Source organism: Peromyscus californicus, unplaced genomic scaffold (assembly GCF_007827085.1).
Source record: "Peromyscus californicus insignis strain IS unplaced genomic scaffold, ASM782708v3 Scaffold_10__1_contigs__length_136768540, whole genome shotgun sequence".
NCBI lineage: Eukaryota > Metazoa > Chordata > Mammalia > Rodentia > Cricetidae > Peromyscus > Peromyscus californicus.
Genome location: NW_026294391.1, coordinates 54,654,416 through 54,676,318, shown reverse-complemented (window position 1 = coordinate 54,676,318; position 21,903 = coordinate 54,654,416). Strand labels below are relative to the sequence as shown.

The 21,903-nt window shown below is 39.4% G+C and overlaps 1 protein-coding gene and 1 pseudogene across 1 annotated transcript; one reads left to right on the top strand and one right to left on the bottom strand.

Moving 5' to 3' along the window:
- Positions 1 to 422: 422 nt before the first annotated feature.
- On the top strand, positions 423 to 19,119 carry LOC128107428 (tubulin alpha-1 chain-like; annotated as a pseudogene).
- On the bottom strand, positions 17,529 to 20,438 carry LOC128107419 (heterogeneous nuclear ribonucleoprotein F-like). Its single transcript, XM_052733245.1, has one exon. The coding sequence runs from the start codon at positions 19,218 to 19,220 to the stop codon at positions 17,973 to 17,975; it is 1,248 nt and encodes a 415-aa protein (XP_052589205.1). The 5' UTR covers positions 19,221 to 20,438; the 3' UTR covers positions 17,529 to 17,972.
- Positions 20,439 to 21,903: the final 1,465 nt, after the last annotated feature.

Sequence of the window (21,903 nt, the reverse complement as noted above, 5' to 3'; positions counted from 1 at the left end):
CTGCATCCCCACATCCCCCAAATCGAGAGATGACCAGCCACACTAGTGGAAGCCCATGAACTGTGGAGCCCCCATAGGACTGGACTAAGCCCTCTGGATACGGAAGACGGTTGTTTGGCTCAAACTGTTTGGGTGGCACGCAGGCAGGGGGATGGGGATCTGTCCCTGGTCTATGGGCAGGCTTCTGGAACCCGGTGCCTGTGGTGTGACACCTTGCACAGCCTTGGTGTGGTGGGAAGGGGCTTGGACCTGCCTAGGCTCAGTGTCCTGGCCTCTGTTTTCTCCTTGTCTTAATAAAACTCTAGTTAGTGGATTCTGTCGTGTTTTGTGACTTTTCCTCGCAGGGTAAGAGCGCCACAAAAAATCATCATTGGTGCCATGATGCCTAGTAGCTGCCACTGCAGCAAGTCATTGTCACTCAAATATGTGTTGTCAGCCACCTGTTTGTCAGTATTAGTCATTATCAGCATTATCAGTGGCAGTGCTGTTTCAGTAGCTTTCCAGGAATGGAGTCTTCTGTAGATCTACCCTAGATCAGAGCACTGAGCTATGCTACACAAGCAGATATTCTTAAATGCTGACCACTACCCAGTCTACTGTTTCTTCTGTGTTTTAACCTGACTCAAATGGAAAATTTCATGTCTCTCAGCCTCTAACTAACTATACTGACTCCTACCAAGCTGTGTCTCTATATGCCCATAGCTAGGTCTGTTTGTTTGTGCTTTTCTACCATGCAGAGGTTTTCTGCTCATAACTCAGGCTCACCTAATTGGCCCTGTGCATTTGCTAACAGTGAGACCTTGATGATTCTTACGTCTTTAAAATTTGACAAGGGGCTGCTTTTTGTTACAGCTCAGCTCCTGGTGGTGTGGCATGGGTGCCTTCAACCTCCTGACCATCCCACCTGATGTGCTGGGAAGTAACTGTTGCCCACACTCCACTGCTTTCTCCTACATTTTGCACTCCTGCTATCCTAACAGTCGTGCAGTGGAGTGCATGAAAAGGCACTCAGAAAGGGGGTAGCTATGTTCTGGAGAGGAGAAAGGAGGTGAGAAACAGTGTACTACTGGTTCATTTCATCCATAATTGGAAATTAACCGTTGACGCTTGGCTGTCTAAGTTACATCACATTATTTTTCCTGAAGTGAAAATGACATCACAAAATGCTTTAGGGAGTGAGTCTAAATATAATGTAAATAGATTATAAAAGCTCTAGGAAAGAAGCACAGACAAACCAAAGAGCTATGCCAGTTTCCACTGTGACAAAGGAGGTGGAATACTTAGCTCTGACAGAGACGCTCGATGATAATAAGACACAGAGCTTTTGAAGCTGTTCTACTAGACTTCAGAGTCTTGACTGAAACAACTTGCAAGGAGGTAGGCTACTCTGTAATCAAAGAAAAGAAACAAATATCATTAAGTACTGCTTATGTTCCAAACATGGAGTGGGAGAAGCTTCAATCCTTGGAACTTCCCAGTGCTCTGGAATTAGAGTTAGAAAAGTAATTTGGTGAAATAAAATACTATCATGTTCACGTGCATGTGCATACACACACACACACACACATACACACACACACACAGAGAAAGAGAGAGAGAGAGAGAGAGAGAGAGAGAGAGACAGAGAGAGACAGAGAGAGACAGAGAGAGACAGAGAGAGGAGAGTTTTATTTGAGCATCTTGCCACTTCATTTTAGTCCCATCTTACACATGAAGAGATGAGATTCAGAAAAATCCTTACTTGCTCAAAGTTACAGTAAGTAAATAGTGAAAACCAAAGTAGAAGTAAAAACCTATGGGGCTCCTGAGGCTACAAAAAGGTTTCCAATGCTGAAAACTCCTGTTGTTGTGATAAAATATCCTGAGAAAAGTGACTCAAGGAAGGGTTATTTTGTCTCACAATTTCGGGGTAGGGAAGTCACAGCACAGATACTTCAGGCAGTTGATCACATTGTATCTGCAGCCAGGAATCAGGAGTGATGATGCAGCTGCTAAGCATTCTCTTTTTGATTTGGTCCAAGACTCTAGTCCAAGGGATGATGGTATCCACATTTATGGTAGGTCTTCTCATCTCAGCCCTATCTAGAAACTCTCTCATAGACATGCCCAGATATTCATCTCATACGTTATTCTCTGAGTATTATCAGAATACCCAATGTCCCCCAAGCTAAGTGTTGGACTTATGATGGGAAAGAAACTTATTTGTGTATGCTGTGCTGCTGAAGTTGGATCATGGGGGTAAATTAAATACGTGGTTAGTTCCTGAAATAAGTTGAGGATGGGAGATGTACTGGGCACCTTTGACCTTGTGTTTGGAAAAGATGCTCCCTTCTCAAGATGGTTAATGACCATCTGCTAGAAAACTCTTAAGTACATATATAGCTCTCAGAAATTCAAGAGACATCCCTAAATGTGACTATCACAATGGTACTCATAGTTCCTGGCAAGTGTCCAGGAGAACATCTAAGAATTAGAAGAGTCTTTTCCTATGTGACTTAGTGAGGAGTTCTGGAACCTAATTAATAAGAAAGGAGTTTTGAATTTCTAATTCAAATTAGAAAGCTGTTAACATTATTCAACTCCCTGATAATTTTAAGATGATAATTGTCAGCTGAGATAAAATATTAGACACTGGAACAGGAAAAAGCCCTCTATCCTAGCTATTCTCATATCAAACTTCTCATTTAACGTTCACAAAATTACTGGAAAATACAGTGTTATATGTAAGGAAACCAAGGCTTTGCAAGATTACAGGCTTAGTTCAAATCACACAAACCTTACTTGGTGCTGCTGTTATTTTACTCCAGTTGTCTCTAATACCACCTACTGCAAATCACACCTTTCCTTTCATTTTCTCTATTAGTCCAAGTTCTCCAGACTACAACTAGTGAGAGATTTGTTTTCCAGAGGGGATCGGACAGGAGCCAGAAAGAGAGAGAAGGAGAGAGCTAGCTGAGGAGGGAGGAGGGATGTAGAGAAGCAGAGCAAGGTTGAGGAGAGAGAATTATATCACTCTCTGGAAATCATCTCACCTCTCCCAGCCTTAGCTTCTTCACTTGTAACATAGTGGTGATGACATGTGCCTGATGTATAATAAGAAATCAATGGGAAGCATTCAAAGTTGCTGATCTTCATTTTCTTGAAGTTTGGTTTCAAACTATGACTTGGTATCTAGGGCCATTCTCAAAATCAATCTAGTGTGCCCACTGCTTAGTCTGCATGGGCTGGGAATGTGGATAGCTATATTCATGCCTACTGAAGGGTGAGATTTCTATCAGGGGAACTTAAGGGACTGTCATTTCTAAAAATAGGCATTATCAGAATTAGCCATATGGTTCTCTGTTTACCCAGTCATTAGGGAGTCATTTGAAAGACATACATTTGAAAGAAAGGATGACATTGTCCTAAACCATGAAGTCTCATTTATATCACTGCATGTACTACTGAAAGAACCCTCTGGCCATAAATCTGTCACCATCACCTTTCACTAATGGATGGGCCACTGGGCTTAATCTGAGATGCCTGCTTACTTTGCAAATTTATGGAATCGTAGAGCTGAAAGATAACCTAAATGGTAATGTAGACTGATTCATAATCTCACTATTCTAATTTGTGAGAGAATGCCTGACAAAAACAAGTGAAGGAAGGAAGGGTTTATTTTGGCTCAATTTGAGGGTACAACCTATCATGGCAGACATGCCATGGTGGTGAAAAGATGAGGCAGCTGATCCAATCACATCTACAGCCAGGAATCAGAGGGCTATGAATGTCAGTGCTCAGGTCCCTTTCTCTTTTGAATTCAGTTAAGGGCTGCATCCATGGGATAAAGCCACCACATTCTGGGCAGATCCTCCCTGGTCAATTAAGCAGCAATCTTGTTCCTGAACAAGATTCTGAGCTAATGGCCATGAGTTTTAATTAATATAAGCCTCTGTGTGTTTACTTGGGTCTGAGTGACTGCAGACTGGGCGGGACACAGGAAAACATTAAGCTACTATTGGTGCCTCACAGTTGGGCATTGATCCACATAGACCTTAGAAAGCTTACAGATTCTGAACGCACAGAATTTTTAGGCGCTATTTTTAGAAAAGGCCTAGTAGACATATCCAGAGCTGTGTTTCTATGATGATTCTGAGTCCAGTCAAGTTGACAATGAAAACTAACCATCAGAGTTATAATCAGTATAGTGATGAATTCAGGCTCCAGACATGGGCAGATACAGGCTGAAATTTTTCCTCTTCCATTCAAGTGATCAAGTGAGTATGTTAGTCTTCTCTGAACCTTACAGTTTTTTTTGCTTGTTCTTGCAGTACTGGGGATTGAAGCTAGGGCCTGTCTATCTTAACTGAACTATATCCCTGTCCCTTTTCAGATGAACACATTCTCTTATTAAGAGGCTGTGAAGATTCAGTAAGACATGAAAAAACAAATAATCTGACCTATAGAAAACTTTCAATATGTGGGCACTATTAATTCTGACATCATGTGTACATTGGGTCACCAAAATTTTCAATAGTTTTCTATTGGCAAAAAATTAAATTGTTGGGTATAGTAACCATGGCCATTGGTTTGCTTTTGTTGACTTTGTCTCCTAGCCTATAACATGTGTGAGTATATCTCCATCCAAATTGGCCAGGCTGGTATCCAAATTAGCAATGCTTTCTGGGGTTCCACTTCCTGGAACATAGCATACAGCTGGATGGCCAGATGCTAAGTGACAAAGCCATTAAGGAAGAAGATGACTCTTCAGCATTTCCTTCAGTGAGATAAATGCTGGCAAACATGTGTCTAGGGTACTGTTTGTAGACTTAGAACCCACTGTTATTGATCAAGTTTACACTGGTACTTACTGTCAGCTCTCCATCCTGAACAGCTCATCAAAGGTAAGAAAGATGCTGCCAATATCTAGGGCTATGGACACTCTACCCTTGGAAAGTAGATCACTGACATAATATTGGGCAAAATTCACAAGCTACCTGACCAGTACATAGGTTTCTGTGGAATAATGCTTTTGTACACTGGTTTAATAAAACACTGATTGGCCAGTAGCCAGGCAGGAAGTATAGGTGGGATAAGCAGACAAGGAGAATTCTGGGAAGAAGAAGGCTGAGTCAGGAGATGCCAGCCTGCCATCCAGGGATAAGCATGTAATGGCACACAAGTAAAGCCACGGAACATGTGGCAACACATAGATAAACAGAAATGGGCTGAGTTTCAATGTAAGAGCTAGTCAGTAGTCAGCCTGAGCTAATGGCCATGCAGTTTTAATTAATATAAGCCTCTGTGTGTTTACTTGGGTCTGAGTGACTGCAGACTGGGCGGGACACAGGAAAACATTAAGCTACTATTGGTGCCTCACAGTTGGGCATTGATCCACATAGACCTTAGAAAGCTTACAGATTCTGAACGCACAGAAATGGAGCCACACTAGGCTTCCTAGTCTTATAGTCTCATGCCAGCAGCAGCACAGACTCCTCTCCAGACAGCTGCCTGCAAGATGGAGCTGGCCACCAGCTGCCATGAACTAAGCAGCATGGCTGGGGATTCCTGCCACAGTACACAGAGGCATCCCCAAGCTGTGCAGTGTGGTGCATGGTGGATTTAGCCTTTGCTAGTACAGACAGAAAAAAAAGAGGTTTTTTGGCTACATGCTGCTGGGTGGAAGCATAGATCCACTGCTTCCCAGAGTCAGTGGTGAGCATGGTTCTCCCAGAGCTGGCAGGAAATGTACTTCTGCGATGTTGGGAAGCTGAGGTGGGCAGATCCAGCTGCCATTTCAGTCCTAGTCATTCTACAGTTTAAAGCAATAGATTCACAATAAGGCTGATTCAGATAGAATAAGACTTTAAATGGTTTACACTGTGTGTAAAAATGTACATAGGCTTGGAAGAGAGAAGAAAATGAATATAGAGAGTTATATAGAAAATAGTTTTTAAAAATAAAGTCTTTAAAGGGACAGTAAAGGTAATATAAAAAATAAGCCACGTAAAAATGGATATTACACACAGAGTCTGGATTATATTGTCTTTGGGATTTTTAACTACAGAGAGACATTTGATTGTAAAAACTTCTGAGTTAAATCAATATGTATATTTTAAAGGTATCTTGATTTCAAAATTTATGTCTAAGGATATGCTGCTTTGGAAAAGAGGTTCTGCTTTTGTTTCCACAGAAGATGAGAACCTGTGGATTGCTTCCAGGATAATATGGTTTGACCAGCCAAGACCCCCTGAAAGGTCTCCAATGATACCATAACCCAGATGATCCAACATCCAGAATGCTTTCAAGGCGACTGGCTCAGACAATGCACCCTCACAGACTATTCCAGTCAGGACTTGACCATAATTCTTAGTTTTCTCAGGATCCCCATAAGAATATAGCACCCTTTATCAGCAAGAAGTAGTCTAGAAAACTATACCCACATTCTCAAAAAACATGGATTATGGATATTTGTCTTTGTTTAGGTTATTGGTTACAAACTGTTATTGGTCATAGTCAATCTCTTTCTAAAAGAAGAAAGGAGGATATGACATAGAAATATAGGATGTAGATATGATAGGATGAAAGGGTAGATTATTGAATCTACTTTTAAAGAGCAGCAACTTGTTTAAAATGTTTTACATTGGTATAGTTTTTAGTTTATCGATACAAATTTAAAGTTAATTTGTTATACTTTATATATATTTCTACTTTTGTTTAAGGTATTATGTTTACGTAACTCATTTAAACTGTAATGGATAATTAAGAAATACAGATTAGTAATTAGTCTTTTATGATACTCAAACTTATAGTCATGTTAAGTTTTCTAGGTGTACATGGATATAATTCAATTAGGTAGACAATCTTCAAACACTTCAAAGACCTACAGAATATGACATTTAGAATGTTTTAAAACTTAGACTTTCTGGACAATGACACATGTCTGTTCCTGGCAGCACCAATTTACTTCAAAGAGAAGGATGGGTGTCAAAGGCACTCCATATGGAGTTTTATCTTCTTATTGGCAAAAATAGCTATTTGGGCAAGAAACTGTTTTTACCTGGACTGCTTGACAAAATGTTGTATCAACTGGACATGCGGGACCCATTAGAAAGGTGACCACTGAACTTTGCAAGGTAAAGTGGTCCTTTAGGTTCCTGCTTCGCAGAAGAAACCGCCAGACATTCTACAGGATACAGAGAGAAGCGACTGAGAGACTTTAGGCCTGTGGGCTGAAGATGGATGCCCCAACGTTGTAGAGGAACTTTAGATGACTATTCAGGCAGACAGCTGTCTCTGTCATTCTAGATTTTTGGAAGTTGCTTACAATGCTCTTGCTGTTTATTTAGGTAATATATCCTTCTGGGGTCTTTGATGTAGTTGAAGACTAGATAGTTATAATTTTCCTTTTTTATAATAAAAGATAAGTTAGATATGAAAACTTAGACTCACAAATGTAGGATAAATAGAATATTGTCTTTAAATTTGCCAAATATAAATAGACTAGATATTGCAACTGTAATTCTTGCTTGATAACTGTTTTGTTATATATAATTTTACTATGTCAAAGTAAAAACTTACTTTTTTAATTAAACATAAAAAGGGAAATGCTGTGGAATAATGCTTTTGTACACTGATTTAATAAAATGCTGATTGGCCAGTAGCCAGGCAGGAATCATAGATGGGATAAGTAGACCAGGAGAATTCTGGGAAGTAGAAGGCTGAGTCAGGAGATGCCAGCCTGCAGTCCAGGGAACAGCATGTAATGGCACACAGGTAAAGCCACGGAACATGTGTCGACATATAGATTAACAGAAATCAGCTGAGTTTAAGTGTAAGAGCTAGTCAATAGTAAGCCTGAGCTAATGGCCAAGCAGTTATAAATAATATTAAGCCTCTGTGTGATTATTTTATAAGCAGGCCACAGGACTTCAGGGCCTAGGCAGGACCAGAGAAGCTTCTAGCTACAATAAGTCTTTAGTATTTCTTTGTTTTCTACAGCTTTGTTGGAGGAACTGGCTCTGGGTTCACTTCCCTGATGATGGAATGTCTATCTGTTGATTACAGAAAGAATTCTAAGCTGGAGTTCTCCATTTATCAAGTCCTCCAGAATTCTAGCACTGTTGTTGATCCCTGCAAGTCTATCTTCAACACTCACATCACCCTGGAACATCCTTGTTATACCTTTATGGTAGACGATGGGGCCATCTAACACATCGGTCATAGAAACCTCAATTTTGAGCATCCAACCTACACTGATCTTAACTGTCTTATTAACCAGATTGAGTCTTCCATCTCTGCCTCTCTGAAATCTGGTGGATCCCTGAATGTACAACTGCCAGAATTCCAGACCAAACCAGTGCCCTACCCTTGCATCTTCTCTCTGGCTACATACACCTGTCACCTCTGCTGAGAAAGACTACCATGAGGAACTTTCTGAAGCATAAATCACCAATGCCTGTTTGTGCCAGTCAACCAGATGCTGAAATGTAACCCTCACCATTTTAAATACATGATTTGCTGCCTGTTGTACTATGGTGACATAGTTTCCAAAGATATCAGTGCTGACATTGTCTCCGACAAGACTGAGTACTGCATGTAGTTTGTGGATATAGGTGTCCTAATGGCTTCAAGGTTAGCATTAATTACCAGCCTCCCACTGTGGTACCTGATGGAGACAAGGCTAAGGTACAGTGAACTGTATGCATGCTGAGCAACATCATAGTCATTGCTGAAGCTGGGGCTCAACTCGACCACAGGTGTGACCTGATGTCTGATGAACATGCCTTTGTGTACTGGTAGGTGGGTGAAGCCATGAAGGAAGAGCAGTTTTGTGAGTCCTGTGAAGATATGGTTGGCCTAGAGAAGGATTATGAGGAGATTTGATGTGAATTCTGTTGAAGGAGAGGATGAGGAAAAAGGAGGAATACTAATCCATTCCTTTCAGCATGTCAGTCTTCCAGAACTTCAGTTTCAGCATTAGCTGACAGGCATCCATGTTTTCTGATTAGGTTATCTTCATTCTGTAATTATGCCTACCTTTTCTATATGGACCTGTGAGTTTATTCTATGATGCTTCAAAGTAATAGCTTTAAGAAGAAAACCCATCTTGTATAGGCCCTTCAAGCTCTACCTGCACAGTTTGTCACGAAAAATGCCATAGAAGATTATTAAGTATGTATCATCTATTCTCTTTTCTGTCCTTCTTTACCTCCCCTATGACCCTGCATTTTACGTTCTCTGAAAATGGATCCATGGGTGGTCTCATTTATATTTATAAGAGTTGGTGAAAACAAAATCAGGAATTCCAGGCAAGAGAGTGAAACTCTTAGGACCTATGAGCAGCAGGAAGCCATTAAATCCTCAGCTTTGAGGGGGTAAAGGTATGAAACAGTCTTATCAAATTAAGACCTGGCCTTGTGGAGAGATTACTAGTAGGAGCCATTCTCAGGGAATATTCCAGTCAGTAGAGCTATGAGTGTCAAAGCAAAGGAGGAATGGGAAACCAGGACCCCTCCCCTCTCCCTCTTGCTCTGGTGATTTCTCCCGTTAGTGTTAAAACCAGTCTGTAGGTATGAATATCTAATCAGTTCCCAAAGACAGTTTCCTGGGACACAAAGCATGGAAAAGATGGCCAGAGACTAGATCTAGTAGCAGGAATGATCATCTCAGGACATGACGCGGGTTATTTTCTACTGCCACCTTTCACATACGAGTTCCTCAACCTGTAATGATCTGTGAACAGAACTTCAACTAGTCTCTCCCTAAGTAGCCCTTCAGTTTGTTATAGTCACTCCTTCCAATGTGATACTCACTTCATCATTGATAACACTAATTTTAACTAACTATATCTATTCCTGCTTTTCTCAGGACACCATGCATTTATTAGGGTAAGAGAGCCTTGTTATTCAGCCCTGCCCTAATCTCATAACACAGAATCTGACTCACACATAGCCAATACGGTTGAATATTGGAACTCATCACTGAAGGATCTAAGGTGCAAGTTCAAGAGAGACAGGAGATGGATTGTTGGGGGTAAGTAATTTATTAGGAGTTAGGTAATGCCATGGACAGACAGATAAATAACAGCTTGGAGGAGGCTTTGAGAAGAATTCGGGCTGCAGAGGCAGAGCCAGACGGCTTGGTGAGGGCTCTGGAGAGTGGAATCAGGGTTATGGCAGATTCCAGATCCTTTCTTACAGCTCTCTGAAGCAATGGGGATTTCACAGTTTGAAGTGGCTGCAGGCTTCTGATTTCTTGGCAAGAGGCAGAGAACAGGGTGGGAAAAGCATTATGTGTGGCCACTAATATTTTTCTGATGTAAACTCACTTGTCTGGTGAAGAGATCTTGGTACCTTGAAGCCTGTTAGCTAGAGGCTCACAGACAATGTCTCAGCAGGATGTCTTTCAGTCTCTGTGAGAACTGGAGGGCTGCTACTGGTGAAGTGGCCTGACCAGCAGCTGGATTCTAACATTACATTTTTAGAACCAAAGGTACCTAAAAGGCTTTGCCAAGGAACAGTAAAGATGCCCATCATTTTCTAGGCCCTGCCTCTTTCCTAGACAGCCAGATGCTACAGCACATTATAGTTTAGACCTAGCTTCACTCAGAGGTCTCACAGAAATTATTTCTTGGTAGTTGCTAAAAGCTTTAAAACCCTTTCCCCAAAAAGAGAAATCCCAATATTTACCATTTGACAAATTAGAGGAAAAGCTCAATGCTTTGAAATAGGTAGCTACATTTTCCACCAGTTCCTGAATGGTGGTGCTTTAGGTCTTGCTTGCAGTACTTGTCCCAGCCTAGAAGTCATATAAAGGCAGTGGAAGTGATGAACTTTGTGAAAAGTTCGCTCTTTTGAGGAGTCAGATGGGAGCAATTCTCTTTAGGTGGCCTGTAGAGACCTGCCGCCTCTGTAGCCACTCTATTCAAGGACAATGATTGGCAAGAAGTAGAAGAGAAATTACCACTTGTAAAGGACAAAAAGACAAGAATACCATCTATAAGTTGCTTGCAATTGCTATCAACCTGTGTAAATACTGATAGGCTGTCCTTCTACAAAGACAAAGTCAAGAAGGATTTCCTCAAAACCATTCCAACTTAGAATGATTTTCCAGTACTGGACATTGAACCCAAGGCCCTTGTGCGTGCTAGAGAAATGTTCTACCACTGAGCTACATCCTCCATCTCCAGAACCTTTTCCTCATAGATTAATTTAATTTAATCCTTTAATCCTTCCAGTCCCTCTCATGCTTTAAGTCTTTGCCACAGCATCTATAGAGGGAACTATGGAAAGAATTCTGGGAATTTAGACATTTGCTCTGTTATTCGCTTACTGTAGGATCTAGTAGAACTCTTTTTCTTCTTTGAACCAAGGCTTCTTCATATGCAAAATTAGGATAGTGATGATTATGAACTAAACCTCATAAACTGCACTAGTGAAAAGGGGATCAATCGAATGTATCAGAAAAATTGGTGTTTGAATTGGGCTAGATATATTAGGCATAGAAGTGTGGGTGAGTATATTAGTGAGGGTTCTCTAGAAGAATAGAAACTATGGAATAGAAATATTGAATGCATGTAAAGGGGATTTATTAGATTGACTTATTCTATATGGACTGGGTAGTACATCAATGGCTATCTTCACACTGGAAAGGCAGAGGACCTGATAGTTGCTTAGTTCATGATGCTAAGTACCTCAGCAGTGCCTGTGTGGGACTGAAAGCTTGGAGAGCCACTCCTCTTCCATCCATGTTGGAAGGCCAAGGAAGCTGGGTTCAGATGCTAGCAGCAGTGGCAGCGACACTCAGCAACAAAACGAGAAGGCAAGCAAGTGAAAACCCTGTTTTCCCCTCCAACTCAGGCTGCCAGGGTCTTTCCCCCTCAGACAACCAGCAATTGCCTTTACAGACCTGCCCAGGTACGTGTCTCTTATTTTAGATCCAGACAAGCTGACAATAATGATTTACTATCATAGTAGACATAGAAGTGTGAAGAAGCTCCAAGTTACGTGATACAGATTCAGCTGTGCTGTATACGGGGGAGTGACAGGCATCAGACTTAGACAGAGAAGCTGTAAGCCCATATGCGAAGATCCTTGAATGCTTGTAGACCTTTTGAAGCTTAATAACAAGGGAGGTGATGTGACCGTTACAGAGGAACTGTCATCACATATTTTTGTCTCAGGAGCATTTAAGACTCTTAATAAATTGTTGAAGAATCTCAAAGAGTATTTGTTTCTGTGATTTACATCTGTTTATTTTTGCCATGCTGCTCATTGAAATGGAGAATTTAAAAATTAATTAATTAATTTAAAAGTAATGCAAATAAAACCAGTTATATATTATAAAAATGTATTGGTTGAGGGAAACAACTATATTTTCCGAAATAAAATAGGAAAAAGAAGAATATAATTTTACAATTTTCAAAACTTTTCGTTGTCTGGTTTTATTAATAGACCATACCTGCTTTCTGCGGTGCTCTGTTTGGGCATCTGGTTTTGTTTGAAGAAACAGGATACCTAGCATATGGATATTCTTCTTTGAAACTACACCAAATATCAACAACTGTAGTATCTTGAAAGTTAGGTGGTATGTGGAGCCAGAAACCATATTAGTGGCTTGGCATATTTTGCTACATTAAAATCCATTGGTCTATCTTGTACTTTTAATGAATCTTCCATATCATCATGCATTAGTCTATGCATGCTTTACTCATGCATGCTTTAGTGGCAGCATGGACTGGTCATTTGGAATATGTTTGGTCACCAAATCATGAAAATCTTGAATGTACACTCACTAAATAGTATGTTTTTTTTTTTTATATAAGTTGTGGGTTAATAGCTCCATCAAACTCATCAGGAAAATCAGCACATAAACTTTTTAAGTTCATTTAAAATTTAAAGCTTATAAAACTTTCCGAAATTTTCAATTTTTATTTGAAAAAGCCAACTTTTATCATTGGGAACAAACAAATATTGTCAGTTGTTTTCCTTAATGGACAAGATTGTGTCATTTATTTGTGAGAAAATGCCTGCCAAATATTCAAGTTTGAATGACTATAGTTCATCTGTCACTGCCATCTAAAAATTGTGTTCCACAAGAAAAAACTCTAGTTCAATATACAATTCACAAGTCCTTTCTCCTGTGACAAGCATCAACTTTGTTGTATAGCATAGGTATATTACTACAAGTGTTCTCTATTCTGTCAAGAAAAGTATTGGTAGTATATTCAAGGATCAAAATTCAACAAAATTAATAAATTTACTGCTTAGTTGAAGGCATTCTTTTTCAATGTATTTTTACTAATTATTTGAAGATTTTATACATGTGTGCAATGTATTTTGATCATTTTAATCTCTACTCTTCTCCCTTACTCCTCTCTGGGATAGCTCTGTGGGGTATCCGTAACCCACAGACTCTTACAACTTCATGCCCTCTTCTTTTAAAGTAAATTTTTGGGTCCAATTAGTGTTTTCCATATAAGTATGGGTACAGGACAATGCACTGCCCTACCAGAGACACCCACCTAAAAAAAACTGACCCCTGCTGCTGTGAAGCCATCATCTGTCAAGAATTCCTCAACTAGGGTTGGGCCTCATGAGCCCCTCCTCTCTCCATGCTGGAATGATGACTGGCTTGATTTGGTGCCAGTCTTGTGCAGATAACCACAGATGCTGTTAGTTCATGAGTGTAGTGGTTCTGTCATGTCTAGGAGCCTCAATTATTGCCTAGTCCAAGAAGACCATGAATTATACTTTGAAAACTGCTAACATAAACATGTTTTGAAGAAAAGAGTATTGGAGACAGAGCTATCAGGAAATGGCTAAAAATAATACTTGGGAGAAATGGTGAGGATTGAACTAACGAAACCCTAATGTATATAGGGTGACAGGTATTGATACAAAAATGATTAAAATATAAAGATTAAAATAATCAATTGGTTCTTCTGTTCTATTTTCAGACACTCCCTCTAAAACTACCATTTCTCTGCAGGATTGTTAATACAAATTCTCCCTCCACTAATATTTTGTTCTTTCTTGTGTCACTGCCACCTCTAGCTCCTTTCAAATTGTTCTCCTTCTGTAAATAACATAAATTACTCTTGTCAAGTTCATCAAGCACCTTGGTGACATTAAATCCATTGGTATTTCCAGTGATGTTTCTGTTTATCCTTTCTGCCACATCTAACCCAATAATCACTTTTTCCCTTGTAATTCTTCCCATGATGATATTTCAGTTTTCTTCTGGCTTTTTCATTATTTTGCAGTGGGTAGCTGATCCAGCTTTGACCTGGAAGTACTACCCCCATTGAGGCTTCTGGTAACTGTCATGCCTACCTATGGCCTGCCCCTGAGGCAGGGCCGAGATGGGAGCCCTTAAGATCCAAGATCCAAATGTGCCAGCTCTCTTGGTTCCTGGTAATCCTGGATGTTGGATGGTAGACCAAGCAGAGTTCTCCAGAGAACACCGCTGGACTGCACTTCACCTCTCCCAGATCCTGTAACCTATCCTTTTACTTGTTGTAAGTAAAACCCCCAAATAAATCTCCCTTTTAACTACATGGAGTTGCCTTAATACTTAAACCAATAATTTTTCTTAGTTTTGTTTTTTGATTTTTTTTCCCTTCTAACTTCCAAAATTCTGTACTTTCTTCCTGGACTTTGTACAAACTCCAGACAGCATCTCTGTGTTCTCTCTCTGTCTCTGTCTCTGTCTCTTTCTCCCTCTCCTTTCCCTCCCTCCCTCCTTCCTTTTCCCCCTTCTTCCTTTTCTCCCTCCTCCTAATCTCCTCTCATCTGTATCTTTATCTGAGTTCCATATCTACTAACACAATCACTCAATTGACATGTCTTCCATTGTTTCTCTAACCCCTCAAATTCAGTGTATTCAAAACTGAACTCTTGTTCCTTTCTTCACAGTCCAAATCTTCTCTTCTTTTGTTTCCATCTCAATAAATGGTAGTTTCTGTCATCTAATGGTTCATATCAAGATTCTTGTGCATGGGGCTGAAGAGATGGCTCAGCAGTTAAGATCACTTCCTAATCTTTTGGAGGATCCTAGTTAAGTTTTCATTACCCACATCAGATGGCTTACAACTATCCAACTCTGGGGATCCAGTGGCTTTTTCTGGCCTCCATGGACACTTTCACACATGTTGTATACATTCATACACAATACAGCACACACACACACACACACACACACACACACACACACACACACACACACACACGGAGGGGAGGAGAATATGAATCCCTGGGTATCATTTGTATCTCTCTCTTTCAGTTACCATTCTTAGTCACCAAATCTTGCCAATTCCATTTGCAAAACATAACTAGAATTTGTGTACTTGATCCCTCTCCATTGTCATCTATTAATCCAATTCCCTCCTTACTACATAGTCCAAATTGGCCTTAAAGGTATAATCCTCATGAATTACCCTCTTAAGTGCTGAGTTTATAGAGGTATACCACCAAGCCCAGCCCAGTTTTAAACCATCATCATTTCTTACCTGGACTCATTTAATGGCCTCCTATCTCTTCATATCCACTCATCTCATCTTGGAAGGAATTCATGAGATGACAGAAAGAGGGATTTTTGATATCCTGTAAACCATACCATGCTGCCTCCTTGCTTAAAGCTTCTAAGAGATTTTCATTGTACTTGAGATCCCAGGTTCTTATTATACTTTGCAAAGTCCTGTCTTCTTTCTAAATATCACTTCACCAATCTAATCTGACAATATTATTTCCCTCATGCTCACATTCTTCCAGCTACATTAGCCTTCCTCCTTGCCATCAAACAGCTATTCTCTTCTTTATCTCTAGACATTGCATACACTGTCTGGTTTGGATCTTGCTCCTACCTCTGTTTCTTTGTATTAATTCCTTCTTATTTTTTATTCCCAAGTTATATATTAATTGTTCAGAAAATCTATTCTTGAGGCCCCAAATAAACCAGGTGATTTCTTTGCTGTGAAAAATTATCCCACTCTCTATTTAATAATACTTACCATGATCTATAATCTATAATTGTGCTTTCCTTCTTTTCTTTAAGATACAAGACACAATGCAGAAGGATTTGATGTCCTTGCTGGATTGCCTTTCTATGGTCTCATCTTTTATAATCATATTTCTCATCTCTTCACTTTGGATTAGGAATGTTTACTTTGTGCTGTTGTATATTATGACTTAGTAACTTGTTTAGTTTTTGTTGCTTAAAGTTAAGAGGTTGCTTTGGCTCTCAGAAGGGGATATTAGAGTTGTTTTCAAGCAGTGTTGAAAATGTTAAGACTATGGAGCCTTTTGAAGTTGGAATTAATAAATTTTTCATTATGACATGACCTTGAGTCTATGTGGGAGAGGAATGAAATGTCAAGATTTAAAAGTGATGTAAGTTGTATTTAATCATAACCACTGTATACATTTCCAAATTAAATATGTCTATAACTCCATAAAGTATAATTTACAATGATAAACACAAATAAAATGAATCAAAAAATAAAAAACAAAAGCAAAACCAAAAACAAATAAATGAAAGTGATGCATTTCGGTGTCAAGTTGGAAAGAGATTTGTTGTAATTGTCCATTTTTATTGTCATGTGATAGGATTTACAATCAGCCAGGGGATCCCATTTGTCAGCTTTGGGGATTATTTCATGTCCTACTGGAGTGGTTGTACACAAGTCTATGATTATGCTTAAATCATGAAATGTTTTCCTAATGTTCTGTAAGAGTATCAGAATTTTAGGCTTTACATTAAGGCCTTTGATCCATTTGAAGTTAATCTAGGTGCAGGATGATAGATACTGAGTAAATTTTATCTTCTATAGGTTGATATCTAGTTTTTCCAGTGTTGTTTCTTAAGGAGGCTTTCTATTCTCTAAAGTTTATTGTTTGCATCTTTGTAAAAATCAGATCGCTGTAGCTATGTGGGTTTATTTCTGGGTCCTCCATTTTATTCCAGTGGCCTCTATGTATCTGATTTTGTCACTATAGGTCCACACTATGTCTTAAAATCAGATAATGTGGTATCTAAAAAATGTGTTAATTTTGTTCAGAATTTGCTTTGGTTATTTGGGAGTATTTCCAGGTTCTATACAGATTTTATGGGTTTTTTCCTAGTTTGTGAAGAAAGTTATTGGAATTTTCATGGGTATTACATTGAAACTCTGAATTGTTTTTTGTAATATAGCCATTTTTACCTATTAATTTCTTCACTCTGTGATCTTGGGAGGTTTTTTCATCTTGTACTGTCTTTCTTTAATCTTTTTTCAGTGCTTTGAAATTTTCATAGTTCATTTATTTTGTATCTTTGGTTATGTGTATTCATTGTAGATATTGTTGAATCTATTGTGTATGGGATTATTTCTTTTTTTTCATTGTGAAAAAGTCTTTATTTTAAGAAAAAAATTAGTTAACAAAAAATTTAACAAGTTCCACTTAGCAAAATACACCCAAAAGGAAATCGCAGTACAAAGAAAGCTTTAAGTCAAGGCCTCACCAATGCCTGCAGTATTAGCATTGTGTCTCAATTCTCAAAATTAACTTTTAAAAAACTTAAACTTAACTTAAAGATTTAAATGAAAATATAAACTAGAACGAACATGAGAAATGCTTCCCTTTGCATCAGGGATCTAGCACCTTTGAGTTCTCCAGAAAAGTACATGTCCCCAGTGTGTTCACTGTGGTGTGCTTTAAGATCCACTCAGCATACTTAAAACTACTCAACTCAGATACCATCACTCCTGAAGTATACTACCAAAAATGTTAATTGAGAAAAGCAGAAGAAAATAGTTTTAGTTTACTCAATATTACATGCTAGAAGAAAAGTTTGCAAGAGAAACACTGAAGAGGTAATTTTTTAATGCAGATTTCACAAACTCATGGTACAATGTGGGTCTCCCAGCTTCCTCTAGAGTTATAAACTGCTCTTAACTGCTTATTGGCTGCCTGTGAAATTTTGATCGAAATAACTCAAATGCTTCTACAATACTAGTCAAATCCACCCATGCTATTCTGACCACTGTAGCCGGCCCCATAACAGTCACTCATTGACTGGCTCTCCGGGCCACTGTAAGTCTCCTGGGCAGCTGACACTCCCATGCCCTGCATCACCTGGCTGCTATAAGCACCGTAGCTAGCCCCTGTTGTTGAATTTAGGAAGAGTTCTATGTATCTGTGCTGCATGTTGGCCCTGTCCTTCGACATAGCTGCCACTGCTTCTTCATGGGTGGCAAACTCAACATCAGCTTCTCCTGTCATTCTTCCATCAGGACCAATCTCAATATGAACTCTCACGGGGTTGAGTGGAGAGAAGAAGTTGTAAATGTCATTCTCCGTTGCTTTGTAGGGCAGCCCTCTCATGTGGACGCAGTGGCCGGTGGTGCTCTGCACTGTGAACTCGTTGTCTTCGTATCTGTGGTCATACATTCCTGAGAGACAGTAGCTGAACTCTCTCCCAAACAGGTCAGTGGTGAAGCCATAGCCATCACTGAGGCCACTGTATTCTTCATAGCCCCCATAGCCTGCACTATAGGCACCAGATCTCATCCTATCCAAGCCTGCCTGTTTCACAATGCCAGTGTACCTCTGGGCTGTGCCAGGCCGGTCATAGGGCCCAGGTCTCTGCACAGACATGAACTTCAGAGGTGGATCTGAGTATGACCTAACTTCCTCCTGGCTGCTCTTGAACACTTCGATATACCTGTGTCCTATTCTCTCCTTGTGCTTCCCCAGAGCTTTCTCAGCTAACTCTTGTGAGGCAAACTGAACGAAGGCCTCCCCTGTAATCTTGCCCTCCGGGTCCACAGGTAATGTGATCCCATTTGGCACAATTTCCAACCCTGAGAAGAACTGAACAATTTCTTCCTTTGTGCATCCAAACGGGAGTCCCCGAAGCCTCACAAAGCCGTCATTGGCACTGTCGTCGCTGTTTGGACCACTGTGCTTCAACACCCAATCCATCTCGATTCTGTGTGACTTGAACACCTCAATATATCGGTGTCCAATGCTTTCCCTGTCTTTTTTCAGAGCCAATTTTACATCATCTTCTGACTCAAGTTCAACAAAAGCTTCACCACTCTGCCTGCCTTCTCTAGTATAAATGAAATGAATTCCTGCGACCCCATCATGAATTGTGCAGTTGGAGAGAAAGTTTTGTATGTCCTCAATTGAGCAAGACCAGGGTAGGCCACGGAGTTTGACCACATAGCCTTCACCTCCGTCAGGGCCCAGCATCATGGACACTTGACAAGGCTGATGTCACACAAACTTGGGCGATTTTTTTGTAGCTTAAAGAACCACCACAGGTGCCTTCTGTAGGAAACACTTATGGAAGGTACAAGTTTTCCACGGAGGCAGAAGTGACTTCTACTTTCAATAAGCAAGAACCACAACTCCACTTGACGCTTCAAAAACGCAGAGAGCTCCAGGGGAAGTCCAGGTGCATCTTCTCTTTGTTCTCAACCTCGGGCTTATTGTCCCCATGCTCCTACTCACATCGGGAACCTCTGCCGACCCTCAGAGCACCTAGAGGAGGGTGGAACCCCGGGACTTGGCAGTTGTAGCTGAGACAGTTGAGGCTTGTTTACTATTACCATGGAAACCCTCAGGAATTCTTGGTGGGGCCTCAGGGGGTGAGTCAGCTGCTCTGCCTGGGGAGCACCCACTGTGCTTCCCATGGGATTATTTCTTTCTCAGCATGTTCATTATTGGTATATAGTAAAACTAATCATTTTTCTATGCTAATTTTGAATCCTGCTACTTCTCAGGAAATGTGTTATTCAGTTATCAGTTTTCTGATAGAAGCTTTAGAGTTTCTTACATATAAAATCACATCATCTACAAATAAGGATAATATGACTTCTTCCTTTCCTATTTGCGTTAATTTTATTATATTTTCTTGTCTTGCTTATGCTAAAATTTCAAGGTCTGTGTTGAGCAAGATTATAGAAAGTAGACACCCTTGTCTCAAGCCTACTTTTTTGAAATGCTTTGTGTTTTTCTCCATTGATGTAATATTAGCTACAGTTTTATCATATATAGCCTTTATTATTTTAAAGTGGAGATCTTCTATTTCATTTTTTTGGTTAGCAGATGCTTTTGTCACAAAAGGATGGCAGACAGTATAATGATCTTGTGACTTCTGTCCTTGAGTCTATTCTTAAGTTATATTTCATGTATTGGTTTATATAAGTCTAACCATCCTTGCATCCCTAAATGAAGCCCACTTGGTTTATTTTGAATGCAGTTTGCAAGTAGTTTATTGAAAGATTTTCCATTCATGTTTATTGTGGAGCTAAGCTTATAATTTTTGTGTGTTTCTGTTCAATTTTAGCACCAGGATAATACTGACTTTATAAAATGAGTTAGTGTTTCTTTCCTTTCTATTTATGAAATTGTTTATGGGAAACATCGTTGTTAGTTTCTCATTAGACGTTTGGTAGGATTTACCTGTGAATCCCTCAGGGTCTGGGCATTTTTTAAATAAAGAGACCCTTTATTAATGTTTAAATTTCATTGTCTCTTATAGTCCTGTTTATGTTGCTTATATATTTTTGGTTTAATATGAGTAGATCATATGTGTGTAGGAGTTAATTCATGTATTCTAGATTTTCCAATGTATTTGAATATCAGTTTTTAAAGTACGTCTTCAAAATACCCTGTAAACATCATTGGCATGTGTTGTAATATCTTTCTTTTCACTTATAATTTTATTGATTTGGAGTTATTTCTCTTCTGGTTAGTTTGACAAGGAGTGAATGATGTTTATCTTTTCTATTTACTACCTATTTATTTCAGTGATTCTTTTTCAGTTTTTGAGGTTATGGTTTAATTACAAAATTTCTTCCTTCTCTACCTCCAATATACTCCTCCCCACTCTCTTTCAAATCATGACCTCTTTTTTCACTAATCGTTATTGCATGCATATAAGTATACATATATACATACTCACACATTCCAAAATATTGCCTCCTCAGTCTATATAATGCAACTTGTATGTATGTTTTCAGGACTGACTATTTGGCCAATTTTTTTACAATTCTTTTTGTTTCTATTGTATTGACTTTTCCCTGAGCTAATAATTCTTTCCATTTACTGATAGTAGATTTGGCTTGTTTTTTCCCCCTAGCTCCTTGAGGTAATTAAATTCTTTAGTTAAGAGTTCTCTGATTCTTTTTTTTCCCAATTTATTCTTCTTTTATAGGAAATAGATTCTTTTTTAATACAATATATCCTTGATTATAGTTTCCCCTCCTTCTGCTCCTCCCAGTTACTCCCCTCCCCCTCCTCCTCTCTGGATCTACTTCGTTTCTGTCTTTCACTGGAAAATAACAGGCTTCTAAGAGATAACAACCAAATAGGACAAAATAAAATATAATAATATAAGGCAAAAAATCACTATATTGAAGTTGGGCAAGGCAGCCTAACAGAAGGAAAGGAGTTCCAAGAGTAGGCACAAGAATTAGAGACCCACTTGTTCTCACAGTCAGGAGTCCCATAAAAATGCTAAGTTAAAAGCTATAATATATCTGTAGAGTACCTGGTATAGAACCATGTAGGTCCTGTGCTTGCTGCTTCCATCTCTGTAAGTACACATAAGCCTTGCTTAGTTGATTCAGAGGCTTTATTCTCTGGTGTTCTCCATCCTCTCCGGCTCTTATACTCTTTCTGTCTCCTCTTCCATGGAGTTCCTTGAGTTCTGAGTGGAGAGATTTGTTGGAGACATTCCATTTAGATTTTTTCTGTATATAATGTATGGCTGCAGGTCTCTGCATCTGTTCCTACCTTCTGCTTGAGGAAGCTTCTCTGATGATGACTGGATAAGGCACTGAGCTATGAGTATAGCAGAATATCACAGAGAGTCATTTTATTGACACTTTTGTTTTTAGACCAGTAGTGTATGGTTTTACCCTAAGTCTCT